The 16,429-nt window shown below is 41.1% G+C and overlaps 1 protein-coding gene across 1 annotated transcript in view; it reads left to right on the forward strand.

Annotated features, from left to right (window-relative positions):
* Nucleotides 1-15,730, forward strand: part of LOC116310699 (transcription factor IIIB 90 kDa subunit-like) — a 121,730-nt gene extending 106,000 nt beyond the window's left edge. The window contains exons 15-17 of the mRNA XM_039603225.1: nucleotides 574-625; nucleotides 11,084-11,243; nucleotides 13,396-15,730. Of these exons, the coding sequence (XP_039459159.1) occupies nucleotides 574-625; nucleotides 11,084-11,243; nucleotides 13,396-13,433 (250 nt within the window). The 3' untranslated portion in view covers nucleotides 13,434-15,730. The remainder of the gene's footprint in view (nucleotides 1-573; nucleotides 626-11,083; nucleotides 11,244-13,395) is intronic.
* The last annotated feature ends 699 nt before the right edge of the window (nucleotides 15,731-16,429 follow it).

Raw genomic sequence — 16,429 nt, forward strand, 5'->3', positions numbered from 1 at the left:
AGGGGCTGTTGTGCTGTTCAGTTCATTTCAGTTTTATTTATAAAGCACTAAATCACAACAACAGTCACCTTAAGGCACTTTATATTGTAAGGTTATATTGTAAGACCCTACAGGAACAGTGTTTGTCCAGTACTGATGAATATTGCTGGTTGCACACACAGCCTGTGTGAACGAAGTCCAGATGTGTTGGTTTGGGTGTTGTGGAAGCTGCTGTTTATGGGGTGCCATATAGCATAAAATAATCTAGTTACAACACCAAGGTGATGTACATATTAATACAACAATTATGATCCAATTACATCTAAGTGGAGTCTATGATTCCACTGAAGAAGAAAGTTTGCTGGGATGCTGTGAAACTGCAAATATCATTAACCTGATTTTATTCACAGTAGAACCTAGAATAGATAGAACATAGAAAACATGTTTAATGTTTGAGTTTGATGTTAGCAATGTGTCAAATACAAGCTAGCTACTCTGCCTTACTATGAGGACTTATGTTAAACAGTAATAAAACAAATAAACTAAAGAAAATAAAGAAGGCTAAGAGTGATGATGTTGCTGTCTGTGTTGCAGGCTACAGCCATTCATCAGCGGACAGCCCAACAAAAAGCTGGCCACGGAGCAGGTAAGCTTCCATTCATCTTCACAGCATCTCCTCTTCCTCTCTGACACTCTGGTTCACTACAACTCTCGCTGCCCCGCTGCTCCTAAAATGCACGACACCTCAGTCCCCATGTCGATCAGTCAGTTAACTTCTCACGTTTACTTTAACACACTCACTCGGGTTCAGAGTCTTCCTTTGCTTCACTGTATTTTGACTATGCTGTGTGAATAAGAGTATTTTCAAGGGGAAGAGCGGCCTTGATATTCCTTACAGTGAAAGTGGATGAAGTAACCAGATTGACGGTCCAGTCTTGTCATCACTGCTGTTGCTTGCTTTACTTAATAAAAAAAATGCTTTTCCTGTGTAGTCTATGTGAACAAACAGGGAAGCAGCTTAGGCAATAATAAGGCTCGCAACTTAACATCGAGCAATTTTTAACATTTTTTTGGGAGGGTGGGGGGACGACAACCACTGCTGCCAAATGAATATCTCCGAGTTGTACTGCACTGTGGGTGATTGCAAATCAGTGAGCAGGAAAGCTTTATAACAAATTGAATTTCTGATGTAGAATGAGAAAGTACCTGGATTTATCCTGCTTCTTTCACATGGTTTGTCATAATTGGTTTCTCAATTGAATTTCCTATTACATATAATGATAAATGATTATTTATAAATGTGTCACTAACCTCAGTGAAGCAGAAGGTCTAGTCCTTATTTGTGTATTCAAGGTGATCACCATAGCTTGTGAGGGTGAAAAAAAAACTACAAGGCAATTCATTTTTCCTGCCATGACTAAAATGTGTTGCTTCGAACTAGTTGAGGCTTTATAAAAGCTGGTATTACCTGGTATCATCATGGCAAATATGCTGCTCAAAAGAATTAAAGGAATACATTTTAATCAGAGTGAAGTAGCAAATCATTTAAACTTTTCTATGATCTGGTCGGTTAAGTAGCAGAGGGGGTTGTTGATTGGTTTTAACTGCTTTAGTTTTAATGAAATTAATAACAGGCGCACTAGAGGAGCCATGATGAGACAAACACGAAACAGGAATGGTTTTAAAGGTGGAGGCCACTGACATTTTTCCTTCCTGATCTTTTCTGGCTGTTTTCACTTGTTTTGCGTTTGGCTCTAGTCAGTGTCACTGCTGGTAGCATTTAATGTTACCTGGATCTTACAGAGGTTCCACAGGTAATCCAACTTCTCCATGATGCCACATCAATAAGTGACATTTTCAGAAGGTTTACTCTGCCTCCCAGCACAGTCTGAAGAGCATGGATTAGATTCCAGGAGAGAGGCAGTTACTCTAGGAGAGCTGGACAGGGCCATAGAAGGTCTTTAACCTATCAGCAGTTTGCATCAGCACTGGGAGCTACAAAATGACCTCTAGCAGGTCACTGATGTGAGTGTCTCTGACCAAACAATCAGGAACAGACTTCATGAAGGTGTACAACAGTACGACCTCTAGTGCAGGGGTCTCCAAGTCCAGTCCTCCAGAGCTGCTGTCCTTCATTTGATTCAGCTGTCTTGGAGTGGGGATGCATCTAAAAGCTGTAGGACAGTAGCTCTCAAGGACTGGAGTTAGAGACCCCTGCTCTAGTTGGCCCTGTGCTCACTGCTCAGGACTGCGGTGCCTGATTAGCATTTGCCATAGACTACCAGAACTGGCAGGTCTACCATCTGCTCTTTTTTTAACAGATGACAGCAAGTTCACCCTAAACACATGTGACAGACATGTGAAGGGGTCTTAAGAAGCCATAGAGACAGTTATTTTGCCTGTAACATTGTTCAGCATGACCGTTTTGGTGATGGCTTTGGTGACAGGCATATCCTAGGAGGGCGCATAGACCTCTATAAACTAGGCAACAGAACCCTGACTGCCATTAGGTGGTCACCTGACCAACAGAAACTCAACTCAACCCAATAGACATTATGTATTGCTCCATCCGATGCTGTCAGGTAACCCCTCAGTGTCCAGGAGCTCAGTGATGCTCTGGTCCACATCTGGGAGGAGATCCTGCAGGACACCATCCATCATGTCATTAGGAGGATGCCCCGATGTTGTCAGCCATGCATACAAGCATGTGGGAGCCAAGCAGACTACAGAGTACTATATCGTCAAAATGGACTAGCTTGCCATGTCATCCTTCTAAATTGTAATTTTAGTTTGAAATCAGTCGTCTGTGGGTTTATAATCTTCATTTCCATCAATCGATGTCCCATCCTTGTGTTCCTAACACATTACCCAGTTCATATCAGTATAGATATCTGGTTCTTGTTCTTTTTGTCTTTTGTTTGAGCACTGTATATTAAGATGCAGATGCACTGTGACACCGAATACGATGTAAATCTGCAGAGAGCCTGAATTACTCAGAGGAATCATATAAATTAGGCTTCGCATAGCCACGCAGTTGTTGGTGGTTGGATACATTTATTGTTGGTTTTGGTCTTTTTATGTTTGTTTGACAATAACCAAACTACCATGAACCTGTGACTGTAACAGACATATTGTAAGTCTGTGTCAGGCTCTCCTGCTCGGCCAATAAAAGCTGATTGCTGATTTCTGCGGAGCAGGCAGCAATAAATAAATCTCCTCTCGGGCCGTGTGAGAGGTGAACCGCTCTGTGTCTTTGTTTGCCCTTGCTATATTACTCCTCCTTCACTCCTTCTTTCTCCCGGGCATTGACTGCTTCTAAAAAAAATTCTGACAGACTCTTAAAATAAATATAGCCTTAAACTTGAACATAAAAATGTCTTAAACAGCAGCTTCAGGGGTATTTTTTTCATCACACTGCAGTGATACAGCAGCCTTTTGTTGGCCAGTTGCCGATCAGTCCACACAGAAGGAGTTTACTTTTGCTAATGTGTCTTATCTGCCTTACTAAACCTAGTTAGACTTCTTGGCTTTGAGCAGTTAGTTTCCAAATGTCCTCATTCTGACCATTTATAGCTTCATAGCTTTCCATTCAGAAATGGGGCAGTCTCTTCTGCTTTGATTTTTAATTTGATTTAAATTGGACTTCATTTCAGTTAAGGGTAGCGTTACTAGTTTCAAAGTCTTAAATGTAGCTTTCTTGACTTCTTCATCCTTACTTTTTTCCATATCTCATTTTACACTTCCCTAACAGTCTTTTAATCCCTTGTCATTCTCATTTCTTATATAATTTATTTCTCTCTTTTCACCGCTTTTTCCGTGTTCCTCATTTTTAACCACTCTGTAGAGAAGCAGCAGGAGTTTGACTTGACGTGCAGGGTTTGGGAAGTAAAAATGTCAGTTATTTTTTTTATAGATGAGATCAGCTGACTGACAGTCGGACCATTTACAGGATTATGCGGATGAGAAATTCTGTCAGTGGAATCATAAGTATAAAATGTGAGCTCCTCCATCAGAGAGTACCTGGTTTTAGAGCAGCGCTTCTCGGCTCCTGGCAGTTCCATCTCCTCACTCCTTGCTGTGGCCTGTGCCTAGCAGAACTGTTGATGATTGTTAATTGCTGAGGAATATCCCGGGTTAGAAGATCCACAGTGTTGTTGAGATTTAACACCAAAGACTGACCCACATCAGAATTTAAGCAGTGAGTTAATGAGCTCATAGGAACTGACTTGGTACTTGTTGGAGAAACCCTTGTTGGCGAGCACAGCGGTAAGATCTTTCTTGTTGTTGATCACCAGGTTTGCAAACATCTCAGGAGAGATTTTGGTCGTCTCCTCTTTACAGAAACTCTCAGTCCTTTAGGCTTCTTGGCTGCTGCTTCCCACATCAAAGTTTCAGCTCCCTCCACATATTATCTATAGTATTGAGTGTGGAGCCATGCTAGGCCACTCCATGACTTCAATGTGCTTCTTTAGTCACTCCTTTGTTGCTTTGGCATTATATTTTGGGTCATCATCATGCTGGAAGACCCGTCCATGACCCATCTTCAGTGTTCTGGCTGAGGGAAGGTGGCGCTTGTTCAAGACTTTATGGTACGTGGCCCCGCCCCTTAGCCAATCTATGCGGTGAAGTCATTCTGTACACTTAGCATTGTGTGTTACCACTGGTGTTCTTGGTGACTGTGGTCCCAACTGCCTTCAGGTCATTAAAAAGCTCCAACCGTGTAGTTTTGTGCTGATCCACCACCTTTTTCATGATCATCCTCACATCAAGATCATGCATGGAGCTCCAGAGAGAGCGGGACTGATGGTCATTTTTATATTTCTTCCATTTCCAAATAATCATGCCGTTTTCACCAAGCGTCATGTTGAAGGTCTTGTAGCCAATTCCAGCCTCGTGCAGGCCTACGATCTTGTCCCTGACGTCCTTTTGGGATGGATAAACTGTTTCTGTGGACAAGTATGGTTGATGTGACATGTAACGAGCTGAGATCAGGAGTATCATTAATTGATAGATGGTAGTCTGTGTGTCACATGGGCACACTGCAGGTCTATGGGAGCCAGAATTCTTCCTGGGATCAAATACTTATTTCACTCAATGTCACACAAATCAATTTGTAACTTTTATGTAATGTGTGTTTTGGTTTTTTTTGGTTTTTTATTTTTGGTTGACATTCTGTGTCCATTAACATAAAACTACTATCAAAGTTAGAGACTGTTCATTTGTTTGGAAGTGAGCAAACTTATAAATTCAGCAGGGGATCAAATACTTATTTCCTAAACTGTATAAAAAGCTCTGCAATATTTTTGGCTGAAAAAAAGAAACACTATGATTATTTTTGTCCAACTTTTAAGATTATTTAACAAACATGTTATAAAGATTAATGTTAAATAAAACATTTCTGTTAAAAAACCAGCGGTAAACACAGTCACACATGCATTCTCCCAACAGCATGTGTGACTGCAATCACTTTTGTGTCCCAAATGTGAAGACTTTAAATAATTTCACCTTATTTCTATAATGTGGAAAAAAACAAAAAAACCCTGAAAAGCTTCCAAGTGAATTTGTCATATTTGTGGCTCTTGTGGTGTTAATGATGTTAAAAACAACTTGTGTTTTCTAAGTTGAGGGAATCACTGAAACTGCAAGTTGCAGCTAAAACTTGGTGAAAAACAAGCGAATCATCTGCTTTTTAAAATCTCCCACTCTTTTCTTTCTTCATTTCACATTAACCATCATTCCCTCGAGTCCTGCGAATCTCTGCCTGCTTTCTCTTTCCTCATCTCTTCCCATTATTGCCTCACTCTGCTGCTGTCCTCTTTTTCCCGTCACTCTTCTTTTCATATTTCCTCTCTTTCCTCCACATTCCTTCCAATCCCTTCATCTCCTCCCTCTCCTCCTCCTCCTCACAGCCTTTGTCTCCCTCTCCATCATGTGCTGCTGGCAGCCCTGAATAGAGTAGCTCAGGGAGCTCAGGCTCTGTCAACTAGGAAGAAAACATTGCCACAAGGGGCTGGGTCAACAAGGCTTGTTACTTAGCAACCCCCCCTCACCTTCCCTTGGGAACTGGAAGCAAACGGCCGTCGCCATTGGCTGCGGCTGCTCATAGCTCGCAGCTCATGTTATGTAATGTTGCCATTTGATTCCAGCGACAGGGCCAGATTGAAAAGCGATGTGTTCTTTGAGCGCTACTTGCCAACCTGTTCTGTTTCTGTTCGTTGCCTTACAGTAACCAATTTCCATCACCGTCTCCAGCGACCCAGCAATTAGTCTGTACAGTTTTTCTTTTTTTTTTAAAGCCAGTCGAGGGAGAAAGTGATCAGTTTACTACAGAGAACTTGAAACTGGCGCAGCTGTTCTTCTCTGCCCTTTCCCCTATTTGTCTACTCACGTTTAGGCTGAGCATCAGGCTGGAGGAGGCAGAAGACAGCGCAGTTAAGAGATGTGGGGATTTTCAAAGAAGCTTAGAAATCTGAAAGGGGTGATGAGGTCACAGGAGGAAGGGCTTTGAGCTGTGCACAGCCTCGCTGGTGTTGCAGATATAGCCTGCTTATGCAAGCAATAGTTTTGGCAAGTGATGGCCGAATGTATTTGAAGTGTTCTCAACGAAGCTTTCCGGACAGCGATCAAGCCCATGGTGTGCAATTTTAGCTCATCCTGCAGAAACACAGCGACCTGCTCCCTCACCCCAGGAAAACACCTTTGCTGTCATAAAATTGATGCAGAAAGATGAAAATATGAAAAACCTCTGCTTGATCGGGATTGTTGTGGCTCAGAGCAGGCTGTCTACCAATGAGAAGATCAGTGGTTACTTCAGTCTGTATGTTGAAGTATCTTTGGGCATGATAATGAGCCCCAATTTGATTGGGTGAGACTTGTAGTAAAAAGAGCTTTAAGTGCTCAGTTAGAGTAAGTAGGACTATTCAAGTATCTTCCATTTACCCTTCTTTTATCCATCCATATTAATTCACACATGGATGCTAATAATACATACAAATTTAAGTGGTATATTAAATGTCATTAACCTGGATACTCAGTCTAACAAACAATTATAAAGTTTTGATTGTTGAGCGACTGATTGTTTGTAGGATCTTGCTGTGTGATCCGATCCAGCTGATGAGCCACTGTAGCTCAAATTACCAATAAAGTTAATGCTGGTAGTGACAGGGAGTCGTCAGAACACAGAGTGGATCGCAGTTTGTTGTATATGGGGCTGCATAGCTGCAGACCAGGACCATCACATCATAATGTTTGGCCTGATCAGTATAGTGTTACACATTCTCCATGCCATGTGCACTAATGCACCTTGACACACAAAAAAGCATGGATATGAGTTAACTTTTGAACTAAGTATCGTTAAAAGTTTCACATTTTTATCAGTCAGACCAAAGACCTCAGTCCACTCCACACATGAAGTGATTTCCACTACAAAGTCCTGATTTTATCCATTGTCCATGGCTGGACCAAGGAACATTGTTTTTTTGTTTTGTCCTTTGCATACATGAATTTCTCTAGAATCTTGGAATCTGTTAATGATGAAATCTACAAATTGATTACTTTGTAAAATAATAATCTGAAGAATCTGCACATGCAGTTCATCAAGGATCGGTTAACTCCTGCCCTTCTTTGTTTCAGAACAACTGAGCGTGTCTCAAATGCTCTTTTTAAATGCAAGCTTGTTACTAATTGGTGTAATTATTTGTAAGATGTTGCATGTTTTCTCCATCTGTTCTCAGCATTACACAGCTTTTTCCTTCTCTCTTTCTTTCTTTTTGGTCCCGCCCCAACTTTGAAATGTGTCCATTTTTCTAAAAATAATTAAATATCTCTGACTAAATGTTTGCAGCTTGATTAAATTCAGTTATAGAGTTTGCAAGTCATGGCACTGATTTTTAGTTACTTTTTAGAAAGCCTCTCTACTATTTTGGAAATGGGGATTTAGATGTAGTGGCTGTCATTATCCAAAACTCTTATTCCACACTGTGGTTTGCTCCCTTTAACTCTTTTTTTCCCAGCTGTCTTGTGCATGAGTAACTCCAGGCTATCAGATGTCTACATCTTCACACCAATAAAACCTTCTTATTCCCCGGTTGTTTTCTCGCTCCTAACAACCAATCCCCTTGTTAGAGGGCCGAAACTTAAAGTAAGCTAAAACAGTAAATATTCGACTGCTGGAGAGCTTGCTTTTTGAACATGCAACATGATATTTGTAGTGGAACATTATCTCTGTGTAATTATGAGCAGCAGTGCCGAATAGTTCACACCAACACAAAGAAACTTCTTGTCTGTCCCTCGCCACAGCTTCCTCTCCTCTCATCCTGACCCATTTAACAGCTCTCACCTCCTAATTAGTCTGGAGCACCGTTTTTATGTCGTTATGTTTTCGTTTTAATTATTTTTTTATTTCCCCCACATTATGACTGCTGTTCAGCAGCAGCTAATGAGCTGTGAGGTTAAAGCCAGCTGGTTTCCACTGTGAGGAATAAGAGGAAACAAAAGAGAAGCAGAGAAGGGAAAGGAAGGGACAGGAGAATGTTTTTGCACTGGATTTATTTATTTTTTTAAATTTATTGTACAATCTTTGGGTTTTATCCAAATCTGAGGATGGAAAAAACACAAGTCTAAGCCAAAAGAAGAAGCAGTGCATAAAGGAACAATCAGAGAGATGGACAAAGCGAGAAAGGATGTGGGTAGAATTATTATTATTTTTTTAAATGGAGCAAAACAGAGGAGATGTGAAATAAAAGAAAGGTGGGAGGAAAGTAAGGAAGGATGGAGGAGGAAATGAAAATTGAAGGGGGAGAAAGAAGGCAGGAATGAAAGGCCCAGCAGGAACTCCTACAGGTTTTAGCTGAGGAGAAAAGAAATATCTCTCCGTCACACTGTGGACCCTCCACCTGCCTCTGCTCCAGCTTTATAATTAGCCCTGGCTCAAAGGAAGGCAATAACGTGTAGGTTCCCTTGTAGCTGCAGTTGTACAACTGCATGCGTTCCCTCTAAACAACATTTATTTTATTCTAAAGACATTTGCAGCAAAAAAGCGAGACTTGCATGAGTTTCGACGTTGTATTATTGTCTAGCTTATGGCAGGCTGGAAAGCAGAAAAAAATATAAAACCAATGTACATCTGGTCTCCCTGGTGCAATAGTCTGTTTGATATCTGTACTTTCCATCACTAAGCAAAATAAATAAAGCTCAGATTGGAATGAAGATGTGATTGTTCAGAATGAGACTGGAGGTACTCCAGTGTTTTCCAAGGGGAAATTTTCTTTGTCATACAGGGCTGAATATATCGACACGGAGCGTACTATGTGTACCGGAGTTTAATTTGTTTCTACTACCGTAGGGTCATTTTGACACACTGACATCAGCGACATGAAGCTGTATACCAAACATCTGGACCAAGTCATCACTTTACTTCCAGTGGTTGGTGGCTTATTAGGCCTGGATGGACGAGGCATTCTCCAGTACAGCAGAGGTTCCGCTGCTGGACCGTGGTCAGCACGTTTTAATATCCAGTTGTATTTTCTGCTCATAGCTTTTCTTATTTTCCTCCATGCTGCAGCTTTGTTTTCAGTTTGTTTGGTTTTGCTTGAGTTTCATCTGTTTGCAAGTGCAGCTTGTTCAAGCTTGAAAAGCCACCATACACTGCAGTTCTGCTTATCCAGCTACAGCAGGAAGCTTAAAAAATTGTTTTTTAACTCTTGGTTCATGCACAAAAAGCGAAAATCAGCCATTCTCCATAAATGCACTCATCAACCATTACCTTAAATCTACCTGCCTAACATTGTGCAGCTCCCTGTCGTACCTCTGGGCATGTCTGCATCCCAGTATAGCAGGACGATGTTGGCAGCTGAATGGCTCCTTTGCATTGAGAGGTGGGGACTTGATCTTGAGCAGGAACGTCAAATTCATTTTACATGAAAACAAACTTGGTCCAAAATGTGCCCAAAATTGTTCAAAGACATCCAGTGGGCCATATTGGAAGCTTTGTAGGGACAATTTTGGCCCACAGGCCTTAGGTTTGACACCGCTATTCTAGAGCATTCCACGAATGCTTGGAAGTAGGATCTGGTGGCTCAGTGGCTTTTTTCCAGTGTTACTCGGGTTAACCTTGAGTAGTGTTTGTTCTGCTGGAGGAGACTGCTGCTGTCAGGGAGTGCTGAGTGCAGTTTACAGTTTATACATATTTAATCTCTGGTTTGACTTGTTTTCCTTTTTTTGAGAAAGGTTGCTTGATGGGTCATAAAGGCAGACAGCTCTACATTTGTACTGCTGACATTTGTTTCATCATCGATTCCACACCTGGAAAATGGTCCCCTCAGAGTCCTTTCCTTCCACCGAGTCCTTTTTTTTTCCACCTATACCACTTGTTTACTTTCTCCTACTGCTGCCGTCACGCTGCCTACATTTCCTGCAGTTTCAGGTGGGTTGATTTCTGATCAAAAACAACTCTGTTTTTGTCTCCCAGCGTGCGACTGGAAAGACTCCGCTAGTTTAGAGTCACCTGCAGTTGCCCTCGAGGGGAATTTATCACATCTACGCACAAAACATGTGACAGCTCAACCCAGACAATGTGAAAAGCGGTGAAAAAAAGAAAGGGCACTCTAATTACATTTTTGTCCCTCATGCTCACCCTTAGCCCTTCACTTTTAATTTCACAGGCTTCTGTTTTTTTATGAACTTTGAAGGGTGTTTTTACCCCGAGGCTCTGATTAATTTCTCATCCTTTCATATGATACAGAGTGCACTGTAGACTATGCAGATTTAAAAAAAAAAAGGCAGAATCTGAAATGAGGTAATAACTTGTTGTAAGATAAGGTTGTGGTCACGCTCCGATGCTGTATTTAGTCATATGTGGAGAAGTGCGGCAAATGAAACATCTCACCACGGCGCGTACCCTCCACCTGCCCTACAGCTCCACACCTCCACACCATCACTGATACTACACTGTTTGTTATTTTTTCATTTTAAAGGAAGTGGGGCATACGAGATCAGATCTGGCTTAGATTTCCCGAGGGCAAACTTGTGTCCTGCCGAGGAAAATATTAAAAATACTCAACGATGCATGTCTGCTCACAAGCAACAATATTTCCTGTTTGTACAGATCGGCAGCTCCAACCCCCTGCCGCTGCCCGTTGAAGCCCCTGCCAGCGGGGTGGTGGTGGAGAGCGGGCCAGTTGTGTATGACGACGTCCCCGCTGATGAGGAAGAAGATGAGGAGGACGAGACTTGTGTCAGTGCCTTGGAGATGCTGGGCAGCAACGGTGGGTTTAACGTATCTGCTATCTTCTGACTGAGGCTACAGCTTTCTGCATACACAACTTATTTAATATCTAAATGTAACAGATCCAACTACATTTTATTTTCCTGCACACCTTTCTAGTTGAACATTTTCATCTTTTGAGCATTAGTATGATTTCATTTGACTTCTTGATGAAAGCAAATCCACACTGTACCACATCGCTTTTGTCTAAGTATATGTTCATGGAGTATGTTAAGGAGTTCAGGTATCTCTGGGTTTTATTCACAAGTGACAGAAGAAGGGAGCCGGAGATTGACAGGCTGTTGCTGGACTGATCTGTTGAGGTAAAGCGTTGTGACTGCAAAACCTCAACGATGGCCTGAGCTGGGTAGTGACAGAAAGATGAGATCGTCAATACAGAGGGCATAAATGAGCTTTCCCCAGGGGCTGTCTGGGTTCGGTCTTAACAATAGGTGGAGGAGCTTGGTCACTTGAGAGGGTCTCAGAGTAGTGCTGCCACTCCTCTGCATCAAAGCAGGCATTTAAGGTGCTTTGGGCATCTGATCAGGATGCCTCCTGGATGCTTCCTAGGGGAAGTGTTTCAGGCACGTCCAGCTGGGAGGAGGCCCCAAGTGGCTGGGGTAAGAGAGGTCTGGTTACCTCACAGGCATGAAATAGTGGTTATAATTACATAAAACTATTGTCTGAGTAAATGACTAAGTTGCTGTTGTCTCCATTTACTACGTCTGAGTTACTTTTTGCAGCTTTTTAGCTTTAGTTTTAAGTCAACACATCATCACAATAAAGATTTAACCACTTTAACCACTTTGTGTAGTTTGCTCTGCTGCATCTATGCTAACAATAACTGTTACATTAAAAAGGTGAATAAGTAGCAACTGTTTTTGGTTAATTGTTGAGAATGAGTTAATGAGAAATCACACTGAACTGATAAAAAGCAAATTAAAGTCAGGAGCCAGGCGGCTCTGTAAACATGGAGGGAAATGATGAAACGTTGATGAAAGTGAGAATTCCTCTCTGCACTTTCTCATCTTAACATTTGACTTTAGTTGACACTTTGAGTGGCAGACTGCTTTGTCACTTCTCAGTAAGACTAAATGTGTCTGGACTGTGAAACAGTTGGAATCGTTTTTCTCTTTCTTTCTTTCTCTTAATGAATCTGCCTCTCTGGGTCTTGGCTCTCTTTCTGCTCGGACTCCCAGCACGTTTTAATGAGCCCTCGGTAAGATTAAATTTCTTCGCTTTATGTCTCAGGCTGTTAAACTTTAAGGTCTGACTCTGCTGCAATAAAAAAAAGTCCTGAGCTATTTAATTGATTCCTGTAGGGGGGCTCTTTGTTTATTCTTGGCCAGAAGGTCAGGGTCAGCCTCGTCCAGCCTCTGAAACTGGTAGATGCGTGGGGACGTTGAGCCAAATGAATGCAATGAAGATGACACCAGAAACCAAAATGGTTTCGTTCCAGGCTTTAAACATGTCCTCCTTTCAGAGGCAGCCTCAAGTGGTCATTAGAGGAATTGCAATTTTTGTTACCAAACTTTTACTTCATCGTTTACTTCCACATACCTTTTTTGCACTGAAACTCTAATCTGTATGGATTGGACAAAAAATTAGGTTGCAACCTCAATATTAAAGTTAAAACTTTCTGACCATATCAATAAAAATTAAAGTAGATAAATGTAGATAAATGCCAGAGCAGTTTTGTCGGATCACACTGGAAGAGTAGCATTAGCAGTTGAGGAAATTAAAACTTGGCTGTTTGCAAAGTTTGGGCACACACCAGGAAGTCGTTATGGATGTGCATGCAGCTCAGAGGCTGCTGTAGAAGTTCAATCATTTCATTCTGACTAGAGATACCACCAGCTGACTGCAGTTTCCCAGAGATCTGAGAACATTTTATTTACTTGCATCTCAGAAATCCATTTTGGCTCCAGGCCATTAGGATAAGAAAGAAAGGGAAGGATTCCCTGTTGTTATGCAAAATATACGGTCCAAATAAAACAGGCAAGTTCTTTTATAAGTCTTCATTAAAATCTTAGCAACTTGTCTCCACTGACACATTTTATGTGGTTTTCAGAGTGCGTACTGCAGATTTCAACACCAACTCATCGTTCTTCATTCAGTGTATCTAAAGCCTCTATTTCTCTCCCACCCTCCAGATTACGGCTGTGACGGAGATTACGACGATGGATTCTAGCGGCAGCCCCTCTCGGTTGCTATCCTCGACTAGTGTGGACAGTTTTGAATTCCCAAAAGAATCTAATGTTTACTACGGGACACTAAGTGGCTGCAGCTACAGATGGTGGAAGCTGTAATGGCGAGCAGAATGGGAAATTTACCATCAGGAATAAATGTGTGCGAATAAATAATAATTAAGCTCCTCATTCCATTTGGTGTCCCAGCTGGACTGATCTGGGAGGACATACTTACTGGATGCTACCAGAGATGTTTAGGCGGAAGTGAGTGGTGCATATGTATTTATCAGTGCAGGACACTGGCAGACTTTAGTGCTCACACTGCACAATCAAGGGTTGTGCTTCCAGTAAGAACTGGCTTAGATATTTGGGCTAAAGCAGAGGACCTGCAGCAACTTGTTAATGAATCAAATGAATCTCAAACTATTGAAAAGTCAAAAGCGTCTTCTGGATTGTAAGCTGGTAGACACTTGCCAGCACTTGCGTGTTTGTTTTGCCTGACAGTAAAACTGGACATCCTTGACTTCAGTCGACATATTTGGTTCCGCTGATAGAACCGTGAACAGATTCGTGGATACATTAACTGCAGTAGAAGGACAGCTAGTCTACGCGTGAATACATTGTAAAGACCAGTCAGAGCATTAAACCACTAACTTCCAGGCCTACCAAAACAACTCTACCTGTCAGGATATGGGCATCAAACCTCAGAGTTCATCTTGAGGTGTTTGGTGGTAACTTTAAATGCTGCTGGAACAACAGTCGTGAATGTAGACCTATTATAAAAAGTTGTAATTACTTTACCTAAACTGAGCCCAGTTTGAAAAGTGCGTTTGTCCTGACCTGCAAATACCAAAGCAGCAGTGATGTCGAATGGACGAATGTTCACAAATGAGTCCCTCAGATGTTATAACACAGCAAAATAAATGGATCACTGCATAACCTAGTCTGCTTAAATCTACACTTTGAATTCTTAACGCTTGACTGCGCGTCACTTCCTCTCAACTATAGCATCCTTGGAAAAACAAGCAGGTAGCGTGAGATCAATCATCAGTATTTGCCAAGCTAACATCAGTTTTCTGAATGCCTTATCAGACAGACGCGTGCTGTCTGCTTAAACCCAGTATTACATACACGTTGCCTTCGATATGTTTGAGCTAGGTTATGGGTTATGTGCGAGTAAGGACATAGTAAGGATTTAATTTAAAATCGAGTTGGTTAAAGGAATAAAATATTTGGATTTGTTTTGATTTTGCTGTCGATTTGGTTTGAACTTGTCCTAATTATTTATTGATTTATTTGGTTATCTATAATTAACGCTCGAGATAGTATCATCTGATTTACCTTGTATTCCTTATAGTGACCTGTTGCAGGCTACAGAGGTATTTCTGCAAGATTTTGTTTTCCAAATGAATAAGGAAGTTCAGCCAGAGTGATGTCTATAGTTTTGTTTAAATGAATTTTGTGTTGAAATGAGGAGTGAAGCAGACTGTGGCCTTTTCACTGTATCCACATAACAGTATTTAATGATGTATCTTGGTTCACCCTGACTGATTGCTGCTGCTGCTAAGTCTTCATGTTACATCTGCCTAATGTTGTGTACCTTTACTGCTACAGTAAAAATGCACTAAATGGATACAAAAATGTTTTTGGGGTTTTTTTGTCTGGTTTTTGAGAAATGTCAAGTGACGATGTAAATGCTTTTTCCACATCTACTGTTTCTGTCCTGAGATGTTCTTTGAGTCCATTAAGTTCCCTCCATAATACAGTCATTATTTTTGTCATTTTGCCTTTCTACACTACAATGGATTTGTCTTTCAGCCTTTTAATTCAAGGACTGAACAAAATATTTCACTAACCACTTACAATTAGAGCCGGTTTTCACAGGCTCAAAGGTATCTGGACTAATGTTTGATGACCACCTTCATGGAAAAATGTGTTTGTAATTTTGTCATTATTTCATGACAAACTTAGGAAATAAAACTCTATGGTATAATCCAAAAAGTTCAGTTGAAATTAATAAATGTTTGTGAGAAAATATGCATACAGTATACATACAGTTGAGGTGAAGCAAATGTTTTGAATGTCCACATAACACGGCTTACCTCAAGACGCAAAAATCTGATCTCCAGAAAGAGACTGCTAGAAAATCCATTTTAAAAGAAGCTTGTGCAATGATGGAACAAGGTTCTTTGGACAGATGAAATCAAAATGAACTTGCACCAACATGTAGTTGTTCATGATCCACAGTACACCACATCATCTGCCAAACATAGCAGAATAAGTGAGATCCATGTGCTTTCTTTTCCAGTATTTATTGATGTTATGAATAAAGTGATCTCTAAACTTCAGAAACAGTGGGTGCTTCATTGTTCAAATGAATGACCCAAAACATACAGCATGCATGCCTTTAACTCACTGCAGACAGATCCACAAAGAGCAACAACTAAAGGTGGCTGGAGTAAAAACCCAGGTCATGTTCAGACCTGAAAACGGTATAAAGTTTCTATCTTGATGACATGTTTGCATAACATTGTGCAACAGCATGCAGCAGACATTCTGTTGAGGTGTTTTTCTGTTGGGTAACGTCTGAAACACCCACCAACCAGCAGCAACCTCAAAAACACAGCTGTACATACAGTGAATTATTGCTTGAGGAAGTTGACGGTGGTAAACAGCCCTGCTTTGCTACCTTTGGGTGACCTGGTGACTTTCAAAAGTTCCAGACTACAACAAAAAATTAATTGTTAACGAGCAGATGACCATATGCCTGGCATTCTTGTCTGTTGGTGTTTGAAGAGCCTTGCTAACATGCAGTTGTGGTCAGATGTTTAAATACACTCATTGTGAGAATTTGGGGATTCTTATGATTCCTTTTTCCAGCATACATCTTTAATGACTTTAAATAACAAGAATTGTTTAGGCTGTCTGTAATCTACACAGGGTCAAAAGTCTAGTTTGTGAAATGTCAAGTCAACTTATCACCTTTTCCACCTGGAAA

Source organism: Oreochromis aureus, linkage group 19 (genome assembly GCF_013358895.1).
Source record: "Oreochromis aureus strain Israel breed Guangdong linkage group 19, ZZ_aureus, whole genome shotgun sequence".
NCBI lineage: Eukaryota > Metazoa > Chordata > Actinopteri > Cichliformes > Cichlidae > Oreochromis > Oreochromis aureus.